The sequence below is a fragment of the Mustela nigripes genome, chromosome 2 (genome assembly GCF_022355385.1).
Source record: "Mustela nigripes isolate SB6536 chromosome 2, MUSNIG.SB6536, whole genome shotgun sequence".
Classification (NCBI taxonomy): domain Eukaryota; kingdom Metazoa; phylum Chordata; class Mammalia; order Carnivora; family Mustelidae; genus Mustela; species Mustela nigripes.
The window spans coordinates 125,703,767-125,731,303 of NC_081558.1; the positions used below are offsets into that span (position 1 = coordinate 125,703,767).

The 27,537-nt window shown below is 43.1% G+C and overlaps 2 protein-coding genes across 2 annotated transcripts in view; one reads left to right on the forward strand and one right to left on the reverse strand.

The window, feature by feature from the left end:
- LRRC31 (leucine rich repeat containing 31) overlaps positions 1–11,078 on the forward strand; it is a 28,971-nt gene extending 17,893 nt beyond the window's left edge. Inside the window, exons 7-9 of the mRNA XM_059388056.1 lie at positions 362–529; positions 4,059–4,226; positions 10,012–11,078. Of these exons, the coding sequence (XP_059244039.1) occupies positions 362–529; positions 4,059–4,226; positions 10,012–10,367 (692 nt within the window). The 3' untranslated portion in view covers positions 10,368–11,078. The remainder of the gene's footprint in view (positions 1–361; positions 530–4,058; positions 4,227–10,011) is intronic.
- Positions 11,079–13,263: 2,185 nt separating this feature from the next.
- LRRIQ4 (leucine rich repeats and IQ motif containing 4) lies at positions 13,264–27,420 on the reverse strand. Its single transcript, XM_059388057.1, has 5 exons — positions 26,398–27,420; positions 21,781–21,954; positions 20,418–20,556; positions 19,328–19,524; positions 13,264–13,451 (listed from the first exon to the last, which is right to left on the reverse strand). Exons 1-5 carry the CDS (start codon positions 27,418–27,420, stop codon positions 13,299–13,301), a joined length of 1,686 nt encoding a protein of 561 aa, XP_059244040.1. The 3' UTR covers positions 13,264–13,298.
- Positions 27,421–27,537: the final 117 nt, after the last annotated feature.

Consider the following 27,537-nt stretch of genomic DNA (forward strand, 5'->3'; position numbering starts at 1 on the left):
GGTGAGGCAGCCCCACAGAGATCCCACCATACTGACATATACCGAGTTATCTCATCTTCCCAGTGACCCTGTGAAGTTCTGTTGTCGTTCTTACTATGGTGGTAACTGAGGTTCAGAGAAGTTAAGTAACTTTCCTAAAATCACACAGTTCTTTAGCCACAGAGGCATAATTAGGACCCAGTTCTGTCTCCAAGGTCTTTGCTCCTAATGTCTAGCCTGGCGAGAGCCCTGCACACTTGGGGAGCGTGGCTGGTGTGCGTGTGCGTAAGGGAGGGAGACTGTGGGACTGTGGGACCCAAATATCCAGCAGACTCTTCATGAGATGGTGCCTAAAACAATGTCACTGCTGACATTTCCACAGCCCAGGTAATCCCTTTACTCTCCAGTCTTCAAGAGTTGGATTTATCTGCCAACAAGAAGATGGGCAGCTCTTCCGAAAACCTCCTCAGCCGGCTCCGATTTTTACCAGCACTGAAGTCCTTACTCATCAACAGCTGTGCTCTGGAGAGTGAGACGTTTACCGCCCTGGGTAAGAGAATTCCCCAGATCCCTGCAAGCATGTGCAGTAACACATGAGAACACATACTCCCTACATGGAACTCTCACGGCAAGCCTTTGCCAGAGGCAAGGCTGTGAATTAATAATTTGTCTTCTTTCAGGAAATGTGTTCTCTTAAAAGTATCTTTCTGAAGGCCAGATGAATGATTCTGGCTGATTCGCAAATTTAACATTTTTAAAAGCTAAAGTGTACGTAGCCAACTCTGGAGGTCCATATCCGTGGTAACTTGGGATTTCACCAAGGTGCCAATATAAACTGGATTGCTGGGAGTCTAATGGGGAAAGTGAGGTAATTCCTGGTGTGTGAGTAATTGATGGCCCAGCACCCACTTTCCAACAGAATTCATTGCCTCTCTAGGAATCTGGGCCTGCTTAAAGGTCATAAATACTGTCCAGCCTAGATCAAGGGTCTACAGAATCTGGAATTCTGCCTCTTCGGGGGCAAGAATATTGTCTACAAGATAGAGGGAGATACTTTTTTAAGATTTTATTTATTTATATGACACACAGAGAGACAGTGAGAAAGAGGGAACATAGACAGGGGGAGTGGGAGAGGGAGAAGCAGGCTTCCCACAGAGCAGGGATCCTGATGTGAGGCCCGATCCCAGGACCCTGGGATCATGACCCAAACTGAAGGCAGATGCTTAACGACTGAGCCACCCAGGCGCCCCTAGAGGGAGATACTTTGAGGCAAATTCACATGGCATCATTCTGCAGAATCCGCCACCCAGGCAGAGCACTTTGGGCATACATTGCTGGATGGGGGTCCCCAACGCCACCTTTAGGTTCAGTGATTCACTAGGAGGACTCACAGGTTTCAGCCTAGAGTTGGATTCACTGTTGGGATTTATTACAACAGAAGGATACAGGTCAAAATTGGCAAAGGGAGAGGCATGTGGCACAAAGAGGAAACCAAGTGCAAGCTTCCAAGAGCCCTCCATCTGTGGAGTCACACAGGACACGCTTCCTTCGCCCACTGGCTTCTGACAACACATGTGAAGTGATGCCTTCCAGGGAAGCTCACCTGAACCTTCCATCTGGGGCTTTTATTGGTTGTTGACCACACAGGCACCCTCTACTGGCACATCTAGGAATTCCAGAGCACAGAAGGAAAGCTGGTGTTCAGCGTAAGTCATAGAATTTGCAGACACACAGGGGAGGCGCAGCGAGCCACTCTTATTAGGTGAGGAAGGGGTGGAACACATCCAACTACAAGTGCCCACACGCCGGCCAGCCTTGCCAGGAAGTCTTTAGTGGGTGGCAGCCTCAGGCCTGGCAGGTTAACTCTTGCTCTGCACACACGCACGGACTAGAGAGCTTACACTGCGGTGCTTCCTGGACAAGGAGGAAAACAGAGTCCTTCTCTCTGGCCCCCAAGGGTTCTATGTCCGTTGACATTTCTAGGAAAATGAATTGTACCATGGACTAAACAGGAGTTACAATTAATGAAATAAACATATTCTAGTAAGAAAATAAGCTATTTATTAATGCCTGTTAACAGAAATGAATGCATGTAATCCACCCCAAATTCTAAGACCTCTACGTTTAGGGCACACTTGCGGCCTTTCAGCCCAGTACTTTGTTCGGCCCACATAGATTTGGTTCTTGCTGTGAACTGTGCCCACCCCTCCCAGCATCGCTCATCTCCTTGTCCCCATGTCTGGATGGGCGAAATAGCAGATCTGGAGTTCTTAACCTGCGTCAGCAAGTCAGTCTAGAGTTGTGCCTGGGGGCGGGGGCTGTGAACTCCTGAAAACTGATTGCAATTATTTTGTGGGGAAATATGTGGTACATTTTCTGGCTTCAAAGCACCTGGGACTAGGCTGCCTAAAATCAAATTCTGGCTCTAGCTCTTGTGACCTGAGATAGTTAACATCTCTGTGTTTCAGTCTCCTTGTCTGTAAAATGTAAAGTGGAATAATAGTACATACTTCATGGGGTTGTAAGAATTAAATGTGTTGGGACACCTGGATGGCTCCGTCAGTTAAGTGGCTGCCTTTGGCTCAGGTCATGATCCTAGGGTCCTAGGATCGAGTCCCGCATCGGGCCCCTAACCCAGCAGGGAACCTGCTTCTCCCTCTGCCTGCTCTGCCTGCTGTTCCCCCTGCTTGTGCTCTCTCTCTCTCTCACTCTCTGTTAAATAAATAAATAAAAATCTTTTTAAAAAAATTAAATATGTTGATACATGTAAAGTCCTTGGAAAGGTGCCTGGCATATTGTAAATGCCCGGTGAATGTTAGTTGTTAATATTGTGGGGAGAGAAACTATAAATTTCATTTACAAAGTAAATTAGATCTTACCACTACCCAATTTAAAAAGACACAATGGCAGCCCACAGCACCTCAGTTAAAATCCACATCCTTCACGGTGTCTAAGAGACCCAGGTGATCCGGCCCTAGTACCTCGGGCCACTGGCCCGTCTCCCCCTTACTCCCGGAACCAATTTCAGCTGGTTTCTTTCAGTTCCTTCCTGTCACTGAGCTCTCCCTTGTCTGCAGACCTTCCTGTTCTCTGGATGGAATGCCCCCCACCCCCACTGGCCTCCTTCTCTTTCCTGGGGAGCTCTAACTTCAGATTTCAGCATAAAGGCTCCCTGTTAAGATACCATCTCTTACTAAATGAGGAACCTCTGTATCTTTTTGGCTTAGGTCATGATCTCAGGGTCATGAGATCAAGACCTGTGTCAGGCTCCATCCCGGCGGATTCTCTCTCTCCCTTGCTCTCTGCCCCTCCCCTCCTTACATTCTCATGTTTTCTCCCCCTGGCTTCCCAAAAAAAGAAGTCAAGTAAACATATAATTCTCCACAACACTTTTATTAGAAGAAAAAGTTCCATTTCTTATTGATAGGTCTCTGTACCATGCAGGTGGGAGGGATTTTCTTATTAGATATCATAAAAGGACATATACTTGCTCCTTAGGTGCCTGTTATTCTTTAGAAAGAAGAGTGGAATTAAAGTGTAATTAACTATATCTTAGGAATAGTTGTTTGGGTTAATTTCAACATTAGGGGCAGCTGAGAATTAAGCAGAACCTTTTCAACCTCATTTTAAAATCTCTCCCAAATCCACTAGTTCTCTTCCTCGTCTCTGAAACTGCAGGAAGGTCGACACAAACACATTTGGGTGCTTCAGAGTCTGGAGGAGGCTTGGCCCCATTTCTGAGCTTCTGCTGTGACTGAACACAAGAATATGTAAAATGAGGATGTGCTCTGGAAATCTCAACTAGCTGTCCAAATCCTCTGCTGCTTTCTCCTTCCTAGATGGGAACTAAAGGAGAAAAATCCCAGTTGATAGTGAATTTCACTTAATCAAGTCTTACTTTTCTAAATTTCCAACATTTCTCCCAAATAAAAATAGACAGCATAAGTTGTGGTCATGAATTTCGGGCAGAAGACAACAGTTCCTGTAACTTTCTTATCTCAGTTACGTTACTATGCTGCCCCAGGTTCCTCAGTTGCAGAGGAAATCCTAAAGGATTGCTGTTCTGTTATCAATTTTAGCTGAAGCCTCCGCTTACCTCCCTGCTCTGGAAATATTCGACCTCTCTTGGAATAAATGTATTGGTGGCAACCTGAAGCTGCTTCTGGAAACACTGAAGTTCTTAGCGTCCCTTCGCGTGCTGAGACTGAGCAGCTGTGGCTTGGTGACAGAGGACATGGCACTCCTGGGTTGGTATCCACTGGTCCCACGGCAGTCTCAGCCCTTGGAGCCCAGGGCGCCTGCTGCAGGGGAAGGGTGGCAGGGAGCCGGGCCAGGCCTGTGGTGGACCCTCTTTGCCTCTTCCCTTCTTTCTCTTGGACATCTGCTTAGGAGAGAGCTGGTGGAAACCAACAAGGGCCATTCCCAAGCCAGGAAGACAGAGGAGGGCGTTTCACAAAGGGACAGATGGGCATAGACATGGCGGTGGGGCGTTCCAGCTTCTGCTCCCTGTCTTCCCCGCACAGGGAGGGGAAGGACTGTCCTGGTCTCTTATTCAAACTTCAGTTCCCTCCAGTCTGCCTTCACAAAGTTTTCCCTGTCCACGTGGTACCTGCACTGTTACTTAATTTTTCCTTTATACTGAGTCTTTAACCTAAATGCTTTCATTTAAACAGGAAACTCATCATCACCGTAACTGAAATACAGGAATCACCTCTCATAGACATTAGTACACTGTTGCCAGCTGAAGGCTTTGAATAGAGGTTCATCCTCTCTCTGTTAGAAAAAGGGGAAGAGAGGTCTTTAAGAACATCAATCTGATGCTTTCTCCATGTCAATTTAGAAAGATGGAAAGAGAGTTGAATAAGGAATAAGTTTTGCACTGCAGGATTCCAGGGTATATAATATAATACCTTTCCCAAATCTCCCCTAAAATCGCCTCTGTTATGTCCACTTCCCACTGGGAAATAATGAATTGGAGAGTACATCTGTGTCTCTCCTCTACCCTTGTGCCCACATCCCCAGGACCAAGCAGCCATCCGTCCCCAGATCTCTTAAGTGATGAGCACCCCTCCAAAATTTTTTTTTTGTGAATAACAAGTTTTACTATATCTGGTTAGCTATTGCCACTTTTATATTGGATTACTTTAACAAATGGATTACTTGGATTACTTTAACAAATGTTCTTTAAGAAATACTTAATCACTTATAGCTTTTTTTCTTTTATAAATAATAACAGTTTCTCAGAGAAAACTACAAAAATATTTCCATAACTTATGATCCTATTACCCGGATTTTTAAAATATCTAATAAGTATAAAATAGTGAAATATAATAATTAGGATACTTGCATGATTGGAAAATTCAAACAATACAAGTAAGTTAAAATGATGCGTGCGATTTGGTTTAAAATACAGTAATATGATCATCTCAAAAATCATATAGTTATCTCAGACATACAAAAAAAGCATCTGACAAGAGTCAATATCCATATGTGATAAAAACTCCAAGAAAAGTGGGATTGGAGGGAATATACCTCAACATGATAAATGTCATCTATGTCAATCCTACGGCTAACGTCATACTCAATGGTGATAAATGGAGAGTTTTTCTCTGAAGTCAGGAACAAGAGAAGGATGTTCACTCTCGCCACTTTTATTCAACATGGTACTGGAGTCCCAGCCACAGCAGTCAGGGAATAAAAGGCATCCAAATTGGTAAGGAGAAGTAAAGCTTTCTCTATGATGCATGATGACATAAAACTATGTCTAGAAAACCCTAAAGGCTCCCCCACAAACTATTAGAACTGCTAAATGAACTCAGTAAAGCTACAAGATACAAAGTCAATTTGCAGAATTCTGTTGCATTTCTATATCTAATAATAAAGCAACAGAAAGAGAAATTTGAGAAAACAATTTCCAATTGTACCCAAAATAATAAAATACCAAGGAGTAACTTAACCAAGGAGGAGAAAGACCCGTACTCTGAAAACTATAGGAGACTGATCAAAGAAACTGAAGATGACATAAACAAATGAAAAGATACTCCATGCTCATGGACTGGGAGAACAAATATTGTTAAATGTCCATACTATCCAAAGCAATCTACAGATTTAATGTAACCCCTATCAAACTATCAACAGCATTTTTCACAGAACTAGAATAATCCTAAAATGTGTATAGAATTACAGAAGATCCCAAGTAGCCAAAACAATCATGAAGAAGAACACAACTGGAGATATCATAATCCCAGATTTTAAGATACACTACAGAGTTGTAGTAATCTAAACAGTTTGGCCCTGGCACAGATACAGACAGACATATAGATCAATGGAACAGAGCAAAGACCCAGGGCAGGAAAAAAAAAATCTTTGCTTATGTGGTCAAGTAATCTACAACAAAGGAAATAAGAATATACAGTGGGGAAAAGGCAGTCTCTCAATAACTGGTGCTGGGAAAGCTGAACAACTACATGCAGAAAAATGAAACTAGACCACTCTCTAACACCACACACGAAAGCTCAGAATGGATTAGAGACCTAAATGTGAGACCAGGAACCATAAAACTCATGGAAGAAAACATAGGCAGTGATCTTTTTGACACTGACCTTAACAACATTTTTCTAGATATGTCTCCTCAGACAAGGAAAACCAAAGCAAAATTAAACTCTTGGGACTACACAAAATGAAAAACTTTTGCACAATGAAGGAAAACACTAAAAAACGTGAAAAGGCAACTTACTGAATGGGAGAAAATATTTGCAAGTGATAGATTCAGTAAGGCATTAATGTCCAAAATATTTAAAGAATTCAAACAATTCCAAAACCAAAAAATCCAATTTAAAGATGCACAGAGGAACCAGAGAGACATTTTTCTGAAGACGACATGCAGATGATCAACCAGCCACAGGAAAAGATGCTCAGCATCACTAATCATCAGGGGAATGCAAATCAAAACCACAATGAGGGAGGGCCTGGCTGGCTCAGTAAGTAGAGGGACTCTCGATCTTAGGGTTGTATGTTTGAGCACCACATTGCGCATAGAGAATACTTAAAAATAAAATCTTAAAAACCACAACAATATGAATATCACCTTACACCTGTCAGAATGGCTAAAATCAAAAAGACAAGAAATAGAAAGTCTTGGAGAGGATGTGGAGGAAAAGGAACCCTCCTGCATAGTTGATGGAAATGTAAGTTGGTGCAACCACCCTGGAAAACCATATGGAGGTTCTTCAAAAAATTAAGAATAGAAATAGCACACGATCCAGTAATCCTACCATTGGGTTCTTACCCAAAGAAAACAAAAACACTAATTTGAAAAGATATACACCCCCTATGTTTATACCAGCATTAATTATAATATCTAAGATATGGAAGCAACCCAAGTGTCCGCAGATGGATAAATGGGTAGAAAAGAGTGGTACACACACACACACACGAATATTACTCAACCATAAAAAAGAATGAGATCTGTTTTTTAAGATACATACATTTTATTTATTTATTTTTAAAGTAAGTTTTATGCCCAACATGGGGCTTGAACTCATGACCCAACAATGGGATCAATGGCTCAACAATCTTGAACTTCTGCAGAGCCTTGTGTTCTACAGACTGAGCCATCCAGATGCCCCAAGCATGAGATCCTCCATTTGCAAGAACATGTTGGACCTAGAGGGTATAATCCTAAGTGAAATAAGTCAGAGAAAGACAAATACTATATGGTTTCCTTTATGTGCAGAATCTCAAATGCAAAACAAATGACAAAAAGCAGACTCTTAAATGCAGAGAACAAACTTATCATTAGTTACCAGAGGAGGTGGAAAATGGGTGAAATAGATCAAGAGAACCAAATGGTATAAAAACTTAATAAGTCATGCAGATGAGAAGTATAGCATAGGGAATGCAGTCAACAATACTACAGGATAAATAAGAAAAATAAAGTACAGTTATATCTTAGAGATATTGTGGGTTTGGTTCAACACTACCACAATAGAGCAAATAATGCAAAAAGTCAAGTCGAGTACATTTTCCGGTTTCCCAATACATACAAAGTTATGTGTACACTATACTGTGGTTTATTAAGCATGCCATACATTATGTCTAAAAAAAGAATGTACCTTAGTTAAAAAATACTTTATTGTGGGGTACCTGGGTGGCTCAGTCTGTTCAGTATCTGACTCATGACTTCAGCTCAGGTGATGATGTCAGGGTTATGAGATCGAGCCCCACTGGGCATGGAGCCTGCCTAGGATCGTCTCCCTCCCTTTCCCTCTGATCCTACTGCCCCTAAAAAAATACTTGTTTGCTTAAAAGAGCTAACCATCATCTGAGCTTTCAGCAAATCCTACCACAGATCACCGTAACAAATTAGGCAAAAAATTCAAATATTGTGAGAATTACAAAATGTGACATAAAGACACAGAGTGAGCAAATGCTGTCGGAAAAATGGTGCTTAATGCAGAGTTGACCCAAACCTTCAATTTGTTAATTTAATAAAAGCACTATCTGTGAAGCACAGTAAAGTGAAGTACGGTAAAAGGAGGAATGTCTGTACTAAAAAAATAAATAAATAGGTAAACAGAAGGGAAGGATTAGGTGAAACAAGATCATTGTAATGAAGGTAAGTGTTGAATCTGAATGACAGGGACATGGGAGTTTATGCTCCTATTCAGTCTGTTTTTTTATACCTTTTAAAATTGCCACAATTACATAATAGAAAAAATTATAAAACAGAAAAGCATGCACATTGTCTCTAACAGTTAGGTCTTGAGAATATGGTGAGTAATGTTGCAGAGAGAGGAAGAGACCCACATCAATACGGACACCCACGAACAGAGTGCGGCTCTCGAGTGTATGGAATGCTAAGCTTTCAAATGCACAGTGGACCCAGACCTTGGGCAAGTGAAAACAATGGGGATGGAGCAACCTGCTTGCTCTGGGAGCCAGGACACATGAAGAACTACTGAAAGACCGGGACACACTTATTCCTAAAGGGAGAGAATACGAGGGGAACAGACTGTCGTCCAACACCGCAAGGCTGGTGTGAGGAAGGAGCCAAAGCGTCTGGCTGGCTGCGGAGCGATCAGTGAACATCACCGGAACGCAGAAAGGGACCTGAAGGACGGGGGGGCTTCCTCCTGCTGAGAGCCACCCCACTCCGCAGGGGCAACCGGCAAGGGTGCCTCAGGCAGGAGCTGGCTGGTGACCAGTAGAGAAGCCGGAGAGAGAGTCATCTCTGATCATTGATCCAGAGGCTGAATAAGGATGCCTCCAGGGTGTGTCCCTGCCAACTCTGAGATCCCATGCTACTCATGGGACCTCTGTGGTCCATCACTGCATTTGGCTGGCAAGGGGAAGCACATGCTGGCTGCTCTGGGAAGCTCTCCTATCTCAAGTTACTATCTTGAGTGTTACTCAAGTGTTACACTCTTGTTAACTAAGCTAGTTACTATCTAGTGTTACTATCTTTTCTTAGCTTCATCACAAACTATTATCAAGTGCCATTTTAGGTCGTACTGTGATATGTGCTCTTCAAAGGGAAAACTATTCTATGAATTGGAGGTCCCTAAGGCGACTTAGAAATCACCCATGTGTATTTGGCCATGAAAAGTGCTCAGTTAAATATTTGCTGAATGAAGAATGACTGAATGAGCAGTGACCAACTAAACGGTATTAAACAGCAAGATGACAATTTATAAATGGTCCTCAGTTAAGTGAGAGCCATCACTCCTCACATTTAATTAGAGTCTGTAGAAGAGCTGGGACTTTAGTGGAGCCAAGAGCAGGAACTTGACACAAAAGATATTCTTTGGGTTGGGATTTGGAAAGAGAGAGGAAAAAAAAAACTTTCAAGCTGTACTTGGGATGTACAGAGAACAGATTTGGTATTAACCTGATTTCAGATGCCCCGAATAAAGCTGCTAGCTAATAACAAATCATTTCTAATCACCAATCATTACTGATCTTGGAACTGGCAAACAGCCACGGGAGACAGTTTTCTTGTATTTTAGCATTTACTGTGACTTTATTTTTCAGCATCGGTAATACATACAGGTCACCTGGCCAAGTTACAGGAGCTCCACCTGAGCTATAATGACGGCATCTGTGATGCAGGATGGGCCATCTTCTGCCAAAACGTGTGGTTCGTCAAAGAGCTGACCGAGTTGGATATTAGCCTTCGGCCGTCAATTTCTCGAGATTGTGGACAATGGTTTGGACACTTGTTAAATGCTATCACCAAACTTTCCGAGATCACGGAGATAGGAATGAGAAGATGGATCCTCCTCCCTTCACAGAAGGAAGAACTAGAACATTTTTACCAAGATCACAGACACAACATTCACTTTGACCTCTGTGAGTTTCAGGAAGCTGATTTCCCAAGGCTTAACTAAGCTATAAACCATTATCTGGAGGAGGAAAAGAGCAAGAATGAATCTTAGTGTAATTAAAGGAATATCAGCTTCTGGGCTGTTTAATGGGATTCATGTTAATGAAGGTTTTGTAAATATGTATATGGTAATCTGAGGTAAGTACAACTTTACGTTCCAATGGCAAAGATTATGTGTTTCCATGGAGTTTCATTTATTCTGGATATATAGTTCGTAGTTTAGAAGTCCTGCCAAAAATGTTATAGATTCTGGTAATACCTTTCTTCTTGACCTAGAATTTTCTCTGTCTTCTTTTCCCACGTGATAAATATTCTAAATACAAGTGCGTGTGAGTGTGTGTATGTGTAAGTGTGTGCGTGAAATTCTAATGTGAAAGGCACTGGCTATGATAGTTTCATGCTATCTTTACTATTATATGTGTCTTAATGTAATCTATTTGCATTTTTGTCAGAAAGTATACTCTTCCCTGGTTTATTATTTTATGTTCTGGTGCTTTTTATCTCAGATATAAACCATGAACACTAATAATGGTCACAGACACATAAATCTTAGTAAAAAGTGGTCAAAACTTTGAAAACCAGTATTAAAAACAAATCTTAATGAAATAAAGTAAAATCTTTTATTGCTAAAATAAAATAACATTAGCTCTGGGTACTTTTTGATAAGGACTATTCTATGTAAAATCTATTTAATTTGTTAAATACAGTTTTTGTCTTGCTCTAAATGATTTTTGAAATTTTTGGTTATTTTTTTGCAGGAGTATGAAACCCATTACACAGCAGAAGTGTTTGTCTGCTTACACACTTCTATTCTGAATCACTCTAAGCAAATTATGCTTGGTTTCTTGTTGCTACACTAGTAACTTATATTGCAATTATTGCTTGAAGGACATGTAGAATTTCTTTTTTTGAGATTTTATTTATTTATTTGATGGAGAGAGATCACAAGTAGGCAGAGAGGCAGGCAGAGAAAGAGGAGGAAGCAGGCTCCCCACTGAGCAGAGAGCCCAATGCGGGGCTCGATCCCAGGACCTTGAGATCATGGCCTGAGTCGAAGACAGAGGCTTAACACACTGAGCCACGCAGGCGCCCCCGATATGTAGAATTTGAAATCAGTCAAGGAAGTCATCAGGAACGAGGAGACTTTGGGTGGTATAGATAGGGATGTTTTAGGCAATCATGGTATTCTTCATTTTCTGGGCATTTCCATGAATTCCATGAGCACCTGTGCTCATGTATTTTCATGAACATATGCAAAACCTATGTACAACTAGCCCAAAACCGGAAACAGACCAATATCCTTCAAAGGGTGAATAGTTAGACAAACTATGATACTAGGCGATACCACTCAGCAGTAAATTGATTCATGCAACAATGTGGATGGACTTTGACTTACGCAGAGTAAAAAAGCCAGTAAAAGTAAAAGTAAAAAAGTGTTACATACTATGTGATTCCATTTACATGACATCCTTGAAATAAAACTGTACAGCTGAAAACAGGGTGAGGGATCCAGAGATGGGGTAGACAGTAAGTGTGACTCAAAGTGATGAGGGAGCAGGAGGCTGGCTGAGGACAAAGCAAAAGCTGGTGCCTTGCACCCCCCCCTCATCCGCTCCCCTCCATATGTGTAGCATTCCTCAGGCACCCCTGACTGCCATAAAATGATAAATAGTTAACTTGCTGAGATCACAATCCTGCAAGACAGGAGTCTCCCTCGGTTTGCAAATGTCCTTGAGATTACAACAAAGAAGTTACCTTATCAATAGCCCAATTTCCAAAGACACAGAACTCAGTTCCTCAAGCCCTAATGTCACCCTGTCACCCTCCCCTCCATAAAAAACCGAAGGAGGCGGAGGTAGAAGGAAAAGTAAATAAAGTTAAATTTCTTCTAAACCTAAATCTCATTAACAAGGATGCTTGATAGCAGGAATGTAACATTCCACCAGACTTCCAATTGTCTATACTTGATAGCAACTAAGCCTTCAATATCCTGATAGTATTCTTTGCCCCAATAGCCCTTCTGGACACCCCTTTGTCCTCACCTACCCAACTCCTGTGTATATAACCAGCCACTCCTCACAACCCGGGGCAGCAGCTCTTCCTGCCCACGGGTCCTGTCCCCGTGCTTTAATAAACCACCATTTTGCACCAAAGATGTCTTAAGAATTCTTTCTTTAGTCGTCAGCTCCGAACCTCACCCCACCGAACCTGACTTAGGTTCTGGACTTCATCAAAAGGAGTAACACCTGGAGATTTGTGGTGATGACTATGTAAAGCTTACATGTGACATTAACAATACTGAACTACACACACATACACATGCACACACACAAGTTTACCTACAACCCATAGAATCTGAATAAGCTCAGTTTATGGCACCAATATCAGTTTTCTGGTTTTGGTATCCTATTAGAGTTATGCAAGATGTCAACACTGAGGGAGGGTGAAGCGTGCATGGACCTCCCTGCCTATTTCTTTGGAACTTCCTGTAAGTCTCTATTTCAAAATTAAAAGTTTTAGGGCTGCCTGGCTGGCTCAGTCCAAAGCATATCCGACTCTTGATCTCGGGGTCATGAGTTTGAGCCCCATGTTGGAGGTGAAGATTACTTAAATAAATAAACTTAAAAAGTTTTTTTAAAAGTAGACAGGATGGTACAATGAGCCTCCATTTACCTATCACATGCATCTACAATTAACAACTTAATGCCAATCCTGTTTCATTGGGATCCCCTACACTGACCTCTCCCTGGTATTATTCTGGGGCAGTTCCCAGGCACCATATCATTTCATCCATAAATATTTCAACAAGGTGAGAACCTTTATTTTTGCACATAGTCATGTTTCTATGAATAATTTTAGTGTGGTAGGCCATCTAATTCCTACACATGTTGCTTTCTTAATCCAACAGAGTTCATTACCTCAGTTCGTTATAGAATTATTTCCTGTTTTTCTTTGCAGTTTTTCCTTTTACATCCTTTTTTCCTTTCTTATCTTTTGGAGAATTCTTTCCTTTCTTCAGCACTTTTTGCAGTTCTTCAAACCTCCCCAATCCTTTCCGGATCCTTATGCCACGCCACCATGCCTGAATCTGAAAACAAGATAAACCCAGAAAGCATCAGCTGGTATCACTCAAGACCGGGGATGGTTAGCTCTTCATTCCGGTATGTAGTTTTAAAGATGTGAAGAATGGAATGTCATTAGAATGCCACACCTTATTTTCTCTTTTAAGTGGCCATTCTGGCAAACGTAAAAAAAACAACAACAAATCAGTGCTTTTATGCCCCAGGCACTGCTGTAGACCTTCAGGGAACAGCAGTTAAATGCCAATGTCCCCGACCTCACCTTGCAGCGAGAAGAGACAATAAACCAGGAAGGTATGATTTCGTAGATGCCAGTAGACGCCACAGAGACAACAGTGCACAGTATGGGGAGTCGGGAGTGCCTGCACCCGCCCTCCCTCTCCTCACTGGACTGCCGGGCTCCTGCCTACAGCCAGCACCCATTCCTTCCAAGGCCCTGTGCCCTCCCACCTACTCAGAAACATCCCTCCCCTCGGTAGGCTCTGAACCTCCCCGGGCCTCCCCACTTCTCCCAGGATAAAAGCTCAAGTCCTTACAACGGGCTTACAAGGGCCACTCAGATCTGATCCCTTCCTCTTAACTGAAAGGACCTCTCTCTCTCCTTCCCCTTGCTCGCTCAGCTCCGGCGGGCTGGCTCACAGTCAGCCACACCCCACACAACCCCACCTCCCGGCTCTTGCTTTTGCTGCTGCTTCTGCCTGGAAAGCTCTTTCCAATACTCAGATGGCTTAATCTCCAGTTCTCCAAGTATTTCCTCAATTGTCATCATGGCTGTGGACTGAACTGTCTCTTTCCATCCGCAGCTCATATTGAAAGTCCTAACCCCCGCCGTGGGGTGCCTGGGTGGCTCAGGGGGTTAAACCCAGGGTCCTGGGATCGAGCCCCACATCGGGCTCTCTGCTCAGCCGAGAGCCTGCTTCCCTTCCTCACTCTCTGCCTGCCTCTCTGCCTACTTGTGATCTCTGTCTTTCAAATAAATAAAATCTTAAAAAAAAAAAAGAAAAGAAAAGAAAAAGAAAAAGAAAGAAAGTCCTAACCCCCAATGTCATTGTCTTTGGAGGTGGGCCTTTTGGAGGTAATTAGGCTTGATGTGGTCATTATGGGGTCTTCAAAACGGGATTAATGCTCTTATGAAAGACAACACACAACTTAGTCTTCTGTCTCATGAAGGCACAGCAAGAAGACTGCCACGTGTGAGGAAAGAGAGCTCTCACCAGTGTCCGCCCGACTGATGAGGGAGCAGGAGGCTGGTTGAGGACAAAGCAAAAGCTGGCGCCTTGCACCCCCTCTTCACCCTTTCCCCTCCCTAAGTGTAGCATCCCTCAGGCAGCCCTGACTGCCAGGAACAATAAGCAAATAGTTAACTTGCAGAGCTCACAATCCTGCTAGACAGGAGTCTCCCTTGGCTTACAAATGTCCTAAATCTCACTAACAAAGACGATTGATAGCAGGATTGTGAGACCCCACCAAAAAGTCTCCCAACTATCTTAATGTTAATGGCCGGTCTAAAGACAACATTGATCCAGCAGCAAGGGCAAGGCCTCCGGCAGGCCTGGAACATCCTGGCACCTTGTAGGCCCTCTTTAGCATATGAAAACTCCACTGACACCTCCCTTCCCCTCACCTTCCCCCAACCGCAGGGTACATAACCTGCCATCCCTCACAATCCGGGGCAGCAGCTCTTCCTGCCCACGGGTCCTGTCCCGTGCTTTAATAAACCACCATTTTGCACCAAAGATGTCTCAAGAATTCTTTCTTGGTCATCGGCTCCGGACCTCAGCCCACCAAACCTCACCTAGGTTCTAGAACTTCATCACGACCACACTGGCCCCCTAATCCTGGACTTCCCACCTCTAGCACTGTGAGAAAATGTCTGTTGTTTGAGCCATCCAGTGTATGGTATATTGTTATGGTAGCCAGAGCTGACTAAGACAGTCATTTTTCCAATGAGGCCTGCTCTGACCATCTCATTTAAATCGAACCCTTCCCCCCGCCCCCCCAGCCCACTCAACACACACATGACTTCTGGCAACCTCAGTTCCCCTTAGCTTGAGCTTTTTCCAATGCCACATATCACTTTCTAACAGACTATATAATTTTCTGTTTTATATTTCATGTTTTTATTTTCATGATATTAGACTTTAAGCAATATGAGGAAAGAAAAATTTGTTTTGTTCACTGATGTATTTCCAGTACCTAAAAAAGTGCCTGGCACCTAGCAGAAGCTCGGTAAGTATTTTCTAAATGAATGAATGAGGTGGTTGGGGGATGCTGTTCTATATAAGATGGATCAAGGGCAGGTATGAGGATATTTGAGCAAGGACTGAACTAAGTGAGGGCCGGGGTCTTGTCCATATTCGGGAGACGCATCTCTGGGCAGAGGGAGGAGCAGGCTTGGACTTTGGGAAAACACCAAGAATCTGTTTATGATGTGAAAATGGGTTGGAGGATATGGGAGAGTGAGAGCAGCCACACAGGAGTTCAGGGGGTGATTTTCCAGGGGAACAGTATTGCCCTCTAGAGGCATTCTAGGCATTTTCCGGGCTTTTTGATGTCTTGAGGTTTAGCCATCTTCAATGGTCTGACACACGCCCCAGGGCACACTTTCCCAGGGTGTGAACACTTGGATAGTCCAGCGGCAGTCCATTTCCAGAGCTTCAACTTCCACCCCTGCCCACAATGTATCTGCCTAGGAACTAGGCTGCTGGTTCTCCATTCCCACCCTGCTTCCTGGCTGCCCCTCTGGCACACCTCTCGGCCACCCGAATCTGACTGGGGTGTGTGGCCCTGGACTCCAAAGACCTCTGGGACACCACAAAAACCAGACAATACAAAATAGTAGTATCGGAAAAACAAAACATACGAACAAACAACAATAACATAAAACAGACTCTTATAAAGAACTGTTGGTTGTGGTGGGGAGGGATGGTTAGATGAGTGGAAGAGCTGATGGGCTGAAGAAGTACAAACTTCCAGGGGCACCTGGGTGGCTCAGTGGGTTAAGCCTCTGCCTTCGGCTTGGGTCATGATCTCAGGGTCCTGGGATTGAGCCCCGCATGGGGCTCTCTGCTCAGCAGGGAGCCTGCTTCCTCCTCTCTCTCTGCCTGCCTCTCTGCCTACATGTAATGTCTGTCTGTCAAATAAATAAACACAATCTTTAAAAAAAAAAAAAAAAAGTAACTCCCTCTTGAGTAATCTACCTGAAGTCTTTGCAGTTATGAAATATTTCATTAAAAAAAAAAAGAAGTACAAACTTCCAGTTATAAAGGAAGTCATGGAGATGAAAAGTACAGCGTACAGGAACACAGTCAATAATACTGTAATGATGTCATATGGTGACAGATGGGGACTACACTTGGGGTAAGCGTTGTGCAATGCACAGAATTCTCAAGTCAGTATGTTATGCACCTGAAACTAAAATAACATTGTATGTCAATTATATTTCAATAATAAAAGACTAGCAGTATTGATGTTGGCCCTAGGGACTAGGTAACCAATTCTTTTCTAAGGCAAATGGTTCCCAGCTCTTTGCCTTCAAGGAAATTGAAAGACCTGTTGATTTGCCAGCCAAGAGCCCACTATCTGATTTTTGGGGATATAAATCTGGAAGAAGTTCAGAGATGTGTGAAACATTACCATTTAAAATGAAATAATATAGGCACATACAAAAAAAATTCTTCCATTCTTGTAACTAATCTATGTAAATAAGGTTTCTCAGCGTTTCATCTGCAAAATGAAAAATAGGAATAGAACTGATATCAATCCTGTCTCATTCTAGCAATAACTAACAATTATACAGGGATATATAAACTATATCAGAGAAGTCTCACATTTGTGTATGTATTTTCCCCAAATCCTCTAGGTCAAATAATTAAATACCAAAATTTGTAATGGATTTTATAGTGTTTTGGTCAATTTTATACCACTAATAATTGTAATATGACTTAATCAGGACATTAAAAACCCTATGATCAAATAAAAATATTTTAATTTTAAAACTTAATTAGTATAAATATTTGTGCTGCCTAAAAGTATGAAAGGAGATCTATAAATGACTTAAAGTTATATATATAAAACATTAAGCTCAATTCTTTGTTTTTTTAAAGATTTTATTTATTTATTTGACAGACAGAAATCACAAGTGGGCAGAGAGGCAGGCAGAGAGAGAGGGGGAAGCAGGCTCCTCAGAGAGCCTGATGCGGGGCTCAATTCCAGGACCCTGAGATCATGACCTGAGCCGAAGGCAGAGGCTTTAACCCACTGAGCCACCCACATGCCCCTAAGCTCAATTCTTAAGGGAAAGTGAAATAGAAATACATGTTCAAGAAGAAAAAGAAAGAATATAAAATTTCTGCCTATGGGACACCTGGGTGGCTCAAGCCTGACTGGGGGTTTTGGCCAAGGTCACCATCTCATGGGTTGTGGGACTAAGCCCAGCCACTGGTTCTGGGCTGGGAACCCAGCATGAAGTCTGCTTAAGAAGATTCTTTCTCCCTCTTCCTCTGCCCCACCCCCACTCAGTGTGCATGTGCATGCACGCACGTGTGTGTGTGTGTGTGTGTGTGTGTGTGTGTGTGTGTATGCACGTGCACGCGCGGGATCCTAAAAAAAATTCTGGCTATAAGAGCTCGCTCGTGAATTTTGTAAACTGATGTGACTGACATATCGAATCATAATGGTATTTAGATTCCACTGGGTACGTTTAAAATACTGATCTAAGAGCTCTATTTTAAGATGTCAATATTTAAAACTCGCTAAAAAGTAAATCCTTTGCAATAATTTAAACTTAGTGGCAAAAGAATTTAAACATCAATTTCAAAATGTGCAAGAGGGTACATGATTTTTCAAAACACTTTTGGGAAGTATCCAAAAAGTATTATATTCATTCTTCCAGTGTAGCCATTCTTGAGTATATACATATTAAAATAAATATTTTAATATAAATTATTTTCCTTTCTTCTTTACCTTGCCGCTCAGGCATTATTTCCATTTGTCAAAATTACAGGTTTTGGTAGGTCATATTATCTGAGTTAAATTTCAGAAGAGTAAAGAAGGTATCACATACTATTTAGCATAAAAGAGAGGGTGTTAGGTTTGATATGGTTGAGAGCCTTTGCCAGAAGAGGGTCTTGCAAAGTAAAGACTGACTCTTGCTTCAGGTGAAAAAGAGAATCATGGACTTCAGTAGAGTAGTGATAAGATCTCACCCATGTTTTAACTGCACTGGTCTGACAACTGAGTGGAAGGTATACTGTAAGGGAAGCAGGTGTGAAAGTGGGGATACTAGTTGGAGGACTAGGGTGGTCATCGAGGTGTGAGACAATGGGGGCTTGGATCAAATGCATAATGTATACTGAATCCTGACGGACACAGGCCTGGCCTAGCCGGGGGTAGCCTATTATCTCCATGGGCTAGAGGGGCAAGGAGGAGATGACAATGTCCTTTGACCCCGGCACCCTCATTCCCCCATCCCTCACTTTAAAGGCTCTTTGCCCTTTGATCCAGAGCAGAACTCTGGTTCCCACAGCCCTGCTCCACAAATACTTTCATTTCTAATTTTTCAAGCCTTATCTTAGCAACTTTGTGAATATAAGCTTTTCAGTCCAGTGAACAATCCAAGAATTTTAGGGATTGGAAGTTTGGGTTTTTCCACCTCTCTGCTGTCTTAACTGGCAAAGGGATGAAGAACGAAAATGCAAAAATGCCAAGAAGATGTTCAAAGATCCTCTTGCTTAATTCTGAGGATATAAAGGAAATAAGAGGGTTTACTCTTGACAAGGACAAGGTATAGATGTGTAAAGAGCAGCCCCGGCATGGTATGTAATATCTTTACCACTGGCCCTTCTCCAAAGCAGCTGTGAATGTGCTATCCAGAGTTTTTTACCTTGGTTGCCATTATCTTCATGTTTCTTTTTTTCTTAAAGTGTGCCCATATAGCCTGGATGCCTTCAGTATACACTTCTTTTGGGGGGTCCTCTAGGGGGTTGTCCACCAGTGTCAAAACCTTTAGATTTGCTAGATTATCCAAATTCTCTGGAAGACAGGTGATCAAGTTGTCCTCAAGCAGTAATTCTTTCAAAGCTGAAACAATTTGTTTTTAATGACAGATTTGTCTTAAGAAGAGGCAAAGTCAACCTGTGCATTCTTTAGTCCAGTTACTTTGAAATGTGTGTCTCCTGCTGTGTCATCTAACAAAAGACACATTTAATGAGGCAAACCAAGTTCTCTTCCTTATAACAATTCAAAGTTGTTAGAGCCAGTGTATATAAGTATGAGAGACAGAAACAGTACACACACAAAAAAGGTGACAATGTTTCAGTCCTCCAGGGACCAAGGACAGGATGAAAATGCATGGTCAGGTGCATTACTAAGGAGTACTGCATGCTCATCCCTGACTTTAAACTATGGCAAAAAACATTTTTTTAAATTTGGTCCTACGAAAAGCTCAGCAAAAGGCTGTTAAGTGGATGGATAAATGGACACTCGTAAGATAAAGAATGATTTAGCCTAGCGTGAAATGTTTGGGTGTTTAAATACGGGTCATAACTGATTCTTCATGCCAGTCATACAGCTCCAAAAGTCCTTCCTTGCTGATTTCACCACTCTGGGTCAACGCTTTTCCTTTAAGTGACTTAGTGACCTAAAGCAAACTCCAAATTCTAGCATGTAGTAGGTAGGCAATAAAGTATGGTCATTGGTATGATGACTATATGGGCGAATGCTAATTTTCTTAGCCATTGCTATTTACTTCTCTGTTCAGTTCCCAATAAACCTTTGTGAGGTTCTTAGCTGTACTAATCAGGAGCCTGGCCTTCCCTGTCTGGCTAGGGAGACCTGAGAGGAGGTGATGGGGTCGGGCTAAGCTCTCTAAACTGAGATTGGTCTTTAGTGAATGGAGGAAATGGGAACTGCGTCATTATGGGACATGCTGGCCTCACAGTCCACCAGGCTGGGCATCTACCAAGACTCCTCACCTTGTGCCTGGCAAATGGAATCCGGAAGTTGTTTAAGGCAGTTGTGACGGCAGTCGAGAACTTCCAGGTTAGGCATTGTTCCCAAGGATGTGGGCAGGTACTCCAGATGATTGTTCTCTATATACAGCTCTTTAAGACTCTGAAAAACATGAGAGTACACCATGATGATCTTTACACTGATGAAAGAATGAAAATAACCACAATCACTGGAGAGTTCCCATACTCTTTCAATGGGGGATACTATGCATTGGGATCAAGGGAAAAACATATTTATTTAAAGAACCATCACCTAAACAAAAAATTATTTTTGAGTAAAACCGTTAGACATGGTTCCCAGTTTTGCAGGGATAAGAGTTTGTTTCGCACAAACTTTATGGAGAGATAGTTGTGATAATTTAACTATATATATCATTTGCTCCCTTTCAACAGCTAATTATCTGCAGCAGTTGATAACGAACTGAAATTGTGTCAAGTATCAATCTAACATTGCCCAGGTTTGAAGTAGCCAAATGTACAGGTAATGAGTTAGCTATTTTGAAATCCTCTGGGCAAAAATGTAATGTTTGCATCTCACCCGAAGATTTCAGGGAGTGTTATGTGGCCTGTCAAGGAGCCAGATGATGAGAAGAATTCTGAACACAGGACAAAGTAATGGAGAATCAGGAACAGGACCTCCGTGTCACAGGTGAGAAGTACCTGGGCTACACACGCTGTCATTCAGGTCCAGGATGGGAGGTCATGCTGTGGCCGGCATCTACTTTATCCTTAGTAAGAGTTCAGTACCACAAACATGGAAAAAAAATTCTCAATTCTTTATGCATACATTAAGACACAGGGTAAGGCTACCTTGAATGAAGTTACCTTGTTGCTTTGTCAGGATTTAGCACAGGGCTGCTGACCCATCTCCACAGGAACCCAGGACAATGTTAAATATACCCTGATTGGCTGGCCACCATGCAGAAAGGGAGGTCACCTTGACCCATCCAAAATGCAGGCACCTAGACATGTCATCTGTATGACACTTTAACTTAAAAAAGTACAATTTTCAGGGGCCTCTTACAACAAGGTAGTAATCAAATGGAAAGTGGTTCCATGGCTCAATTGCTGCAAATAAAACATGCCAAACAGCACAGTGGAGAGGAGTATGGCATGGCATAACTTCTTGGCTATGTTCTTTGAGGATGGACCCAGCAGCTCAGGAAAACAGTGTTAGAGTGACTACTTGTTCACGGTTGGAAATCTAGTCGGGATGATTCCACAGGCAGCCTATGTGGGGACACCACCGTGTTTTCTCAGTCTCGGCCAACTTAAGGAATCAGTGGGCAGGAACAGCTTTGCCTAGTCGTCTGGGGAAGAGGCTTACCTGTAGTTTACTAATGTGTTCTGGCAAAGAGGTGAACTTGGCTCCTTGGTCTTGCCCGATGTATAATTTCTCTAAAGACTCTAAAGAAAAGATTTCTTCTGGAAATGAAAGGAACTGATTTCCTGTTAATCCAAGCATCTTCAGCTTTGAAAGTGAGCCGAAGTCTGGCGGTAACTAGAAGTATTCCAAAAAGGTAAGTTTCATGTCAAGATTATTTTCAACAGTAAGATAATAAATGGGGTTTTTAGTTTTGAGGCCCATTGATAAACATAAAGCAGAGCAATTTAGCAATTCCTGCAGAAGAGAAGTTGGCACACGTGTCTGCATATAGAGTATTTATATGGGTAGATCTAATGTCTGGAGTCCCACTCTTTCCCCGAGCCTCTCTGCTCCTCACTTTTAGGCACTGCTTGAAATTGAAGCAATTTTTAACCTAATTCATTGCAAATTTTTGAACTGCAATGTAGCTTGACACTCCTGAAAAAGTACTGAAGTTTTTAGTGTAATATTGCAACTATAATCTGAGTAAGTTCAGTTATTACATCTGTTCAGTTGAAGAACATGACCTCTCATCCTGAAAGGCTTTAAGTCAGCAATTTAGAAACTTCAGCTGAGATCTCAGTGTGGGGTACTTGGGAGGCTCAGTTGGTTAAGTGTCTCCTTTTAGCTCAGGTGGTGATCTCAGAGTCCTGGGGTGGAGCCCCATGTCAGGCTGCCTGCTCAGTGGGGAGTCTGCTTCTCCCTCTCCCTCTCCCCCTCCCCTGCTCCTTCTCTCTCTCTCTCTCTCTCTTACTCTCTCCCTCTCAAATAAATAAATAAAATCTTAAAAGAAAAGAAATCTCAATTGGAAGCAAACAACAAAGACTGTCGAGATTTTATCTTGTCATATTCTGCCCCCCAATGAACACCAAGGCTTATGTGCCCTTTGTAGGTATTAGGTAACCACTTTCCAGACTCCCAGACTGTCAGGCTTGGAAGGCTTTCCAAAGGTCATCTATTCCAATCCTTTAATAGGATGGTTGAATATATTTCACAGCTAGCCATCCAACATACATTCAAAGACCACCTCCTGGAATGAAAAACTCATTACTTGGATGGAGACCTCTAATCATCAGATTTCCTTCTCCTGTCAAGCCAAAATTTGTGTCACTATTATGTTCACTTATTGGTCTCTTTCTGGCCCCCTGGAACCACATGGAAAAATCTCATTCTTAAAATGTGACAGTCTGCCTATTGATTACATTACAGAGACACCTACTTTCTTATAGGAAAAAAAAAAGCCCAGCTATATGTATCAACAGCTTTCTTCACTCACTTTGAACCACCTTCATCTGGCTTTACTCCTAATGGGGAAATCATTCCTCACATTTGCCTGTCCTGAGCCCTGGTTTCTCCTCCCCCCATTCTTCTCTTCTTCATGAGAATGATAAGAATTTACAGTTCAAGTCAGCCTGCTCTTTCCATAGATGGGGAGACAGACAAATAATTGGGAAGTAGGTCAAAAGAAACGTCCTAGAAGAATCACATAATAGTAAGTCTCACACACCTGCAATCTTTTATATTTTTCTCTTTATTGTGTAGGGTGAGTGCTCATTTTCCTAAAAATGCTATAAAATGTTCATAGTTTTATTTATTTTTCAATCAGAGGAAGTCAATCTCCCGAGAAACGGTCGTTTAAGCTTTCCTTCTTGGTTGTTTCAAGATTCTTCATCAGGCACTTAGATCCCTTTAATACAAAGCATCAGCATCAATGCAGTTCAAAATAATAGGAAAAAGGTTTTCAATCTAGCCCCTTTATTATAGCCTAGTAATTTCCCTCTTAGTGCTGTTCAGTTAGCTCATAGGTTTAGTTTTTCTTTTTCAAAGCACACTGAATGTTTAAAGATTTTTTTTTAACATACTCAAGATCCAATAATTAATCCCGTCATAGTCACATTAAAGTGTAGTGGGAATAAATCTGGATGTACAGAAAACCTACAGAGTGTCAAATGAGGACAATCATTAGGGATGCTCTAACCAAGCTTTTGTCATTTTGACGTTGAGTTGTCCCTTAACAGAAGATGGACCAGACAAATAAAATCCATCTAGATACACACTGAAAGTCAGCTACTTTTGCATCCACCTAGACAAGAAAAAACTACTGGCCAGGCTCCAAGAGCAAGCAACCCATCAGGAAAGTCTTCGGGGGAGGAGAGGTAAGCAGCTGGCTTAAAAGTCATGTGTCATTTTATTTATTTATTTATTTATTTATTTATTTATTTTAAAGATTTTATTTATCCATTTGACAGAGATAAATCACAAGTAGACAGAGAGGCAGGCAGAGAGAGAGAAAGAGGGAAGCAGGCTCCCTCTGAGCAGAGAGCCCGATGCGGGACTCGATCCCAGGACCCTGAGATCATGACCTGAGCGGAAGGCAGCAGCTTAACCCACTGAGCCACCCAGGCGCCCCCATGTGTCATTTTAAAGAGAAATGGACTGGGAGGGTAATTATTGCAGGAATTAGCATAATAGGAAATGAGAGAAGACCAAAAACCACAGAAATACCATCATAAGAACTGAAGAATAACAAGCAATGGGACACAGAGATTTTCACATTCAATATGATAATATTGAACACATCCACATTTCAGCCAACTTGACTTGAGGTAAAACATGGTGTCGGATGAGGCTTATGTTTGTTAAGGTGCCGTTTGTGTGTGATTCCCTCTTCTATTCTGACCTCTGAAAATGTTTCCCAGGAAAGGATTAGGTATCATTCAGGACTCGGCAGGAATTAAGTCTGTACATTATACTTCCCAAGGGTACTTCATATATTGAGCCTTCACTCCCACGTAGAACTGGACAGACTTTTTCCACTGTAAAAGGAACTTCTTACCCCAGTGTTGGAATAGCTGCGGGGGGGTGGGGTGGGGAGATGGCCTCTAAAAAACCTCTAAAATCCTCCAAAGTGGGTTGCTACCGAAGTAGACTCAAGCCCTAGATTCTCTTCATAAATCCTAAATTAGCATCAGAATTGTTACTTCCGGAAAGGCTGTTTTAAAACTATAGCAACTAGGAAAAACAACAACAGCACTCCCCACAAAGTTCTAAATTAAAAAGCGAGTAAGAGCTTAAACAAAAACACCCCCAACAAACACTTAAGACCTAGGACTAGTATAAAGTATGGTGAGCACAGGAGATCTGTGCCCACGGCCAGGAAAAGCAGACCTATTATTTGATACAGTCGTGGATTTCCAAATCTCTTGCTTTCTCCCTCCACAGTTGTAGCAGAACTCACTGTTCTTCTTAATTTTCAAATATTAAAAATAACAAAACAAATACCTGTGCATGCACCATCCAAACCATTTGTTAATAAGATGAAATGTGCATCAACTAGACTCAAATAAGAATTTTTAAGGAAACAAAATGAAATTCTGCAATTAAAACAGAGCTCCCCTGAGATCCCCTCCTCATTTCCTTGACTTCCTTCCTCTTCCCAGAGGCAGCCACTATTAAGAATTCAGCCTGGGGGGGCGCCTGGGTGGCTCAGTGGTTAGGCCGCTGCCTTCCGCTCGGGTCATGATCTCAGGGTCCTGGGATCGAGTCCCGCATCGGGCTCTCTGCTCAGCAGGGAGCCTGCTTCCTCCTCTCTCTCTCTCTGCCTGCCTCTCTACCTACTTGTGATTTCTCTCTGTCAAATAAATAAATAAAGTCTTTAAAAAAAAAAAAAAAAAGAATTCAGCCTGGGGGCACCTGGGTGGCTCAGTGGGTTAAAGCCTCTGCCTTTGGCTCAGGTCCTGATCCCAGGGTCCTGGAATAGAGCCCCACATCGGGCTCTCTGCTCCGCGGAGAGCCTGCTTCCTCCTCTCTCTCTCTCTGCCTGCCTCTCTGCCTACTTGTGATCTCTCTCTGTCAAATAAATAAATAAAATCTTAAAAGAAAAAAGAAAAAAAAGAATTCAGCGTGTTTTTTTCTAGCTCATATGTTTTACCCTTTTATTGCATATATACAGATCCACAACGTATGTGTTGTGTGTGTATGTACGGAGTTTGTGTGATTAAGAATTTATAAATAGCGTCAGGTTCTGCAGTTTGTTTTCCTGCTTAAGAAACGTCACAATTTTGAGATCTGCCCTGGCACATGGGTTAGATTATTGTATAGTTTTTAAATTTACGAATATAGCACAATCTGTGTGCTCACGGCTCTAGCGACAGATTTAGATTGACTCCCGTGCTTCCTTACTGTCAACAGTGCTCTGCCCGACCTTTGTGAACGTGCCACCCTGCACACGTGGGAGAGAGTTTCTTTGGGGACTGTTCTGCAGTTCACCATGAGGGGAGCATCAAGGCCTGAGGTTGTACGTGCCGGAAAAAACCCTGCCCTGTGAGGAACCCCAGTTAGGGGGTGGTCTTGGTTCAGAACACAGCCCCCGGGACCCAGCCGCTCTGGGTTGAAACTCGGCTCTGTCTCGTGCAGGGGTGTGGCCTCGGCAAAGTAGTTACCGCCGCCTGTGCCTCGCCCTCCCCGCGTGTCACTGAGGATAACAGCGCCCACGTCAAAATGAGGACACGAGCACCGGCCCAAGGGCGGGAAAAGCCCTTGCGGAAGCGCAGTGACAGCCACGAAGGGACTCAGTACCTGCCATATTTTATTATCATCCAGCGCCAGGACTTCCAGGTTCTTGAGCGCCGCGATCTCCGCCGGACAGCGTTCCAGATGGTTCTGGCTGAGATCCAGGAAGCGCAGGCTGACCAGGCGCCGGAAGGAGCGCCGCAGCCCCCGCAGGCCGGTGTTGCACAGGTAGAGCAGGTGCATCGAGGTCCACTTGCAGACGAGGCGCGGCACCTTCTCCAGGGGGTTGCCGCTCAGCCCGATCTCCGTCATCCCCACCAGCTCCGCCAGGGTGTGCGGGATCGAGTGGAGGTGGTTGTAGGACAAATCCAGCACCGACAGCTGGCTGCAGTGGCCCAGCGCCTCGGGGAGAACGGTTAGGCTGTTATAAGCTAGGTAGAACTTCTGCAACCTCTTCAGGTTCCCAATCTCTTCGGGGACGACGGCGAGTTTGTTCTCGTCCAGGTCAATGATCTCCAGGCTGGTGAGAACACAGAGCTCCGCGGGAAACACCTCCAGCTGGTTTTGCTTCAGGTAGATCTCCCTCAGTTTGGTCTGGTTCACCAGTTCCTTGGGCAGAGAGCGGAGGTGGTTGCCGCTCAGCCCGAGCAGCTCGAGGTGGTGCAGGAATTTGCAGATGACGATGGGGATCTCGGCCAGGCCAGTGTGGTAGAGGCGCAGCTCGCGCAGGCGGCGCAGGCCGCTGAGGACCGGAAGGGACGAGGACAGGAGCGGGTTGTGGCTCAGGTCCAGGCCCTCCAAGCTGCCCAGCTTGCCCAGCTCTGGGCACAGCTCGCTCAGCTTGTTCCTGTTCAGATAGAGGATCCGGACGTTCCTTAAACCCTGGATGCCCGGGGGGATTGCTTCAATCTGGTTGTTTTCCAGATGCGCTTCTTCTAATTCTTCTAACTGCAAGATCTCTGATGGGATGGTAGTCAGGCTCCGATTCGAAGCATCAATAAAAAATGTTCTAGCAGAGGCCTGTTGTGGATCATCTTTCGGATGAATTCTAGATGCGCCACCTACTGATTTTATAATGTCATTTGACATTGTGCTGAGGGAAGATCAAGTAGTCAAAATCCGAAATACTGGGAAAAGAATGAAAAGATCCGTTTACTGCCAGGGGATTCCATATCCTTAAGACAGATTAAGTTTAGTTAAGTTTAG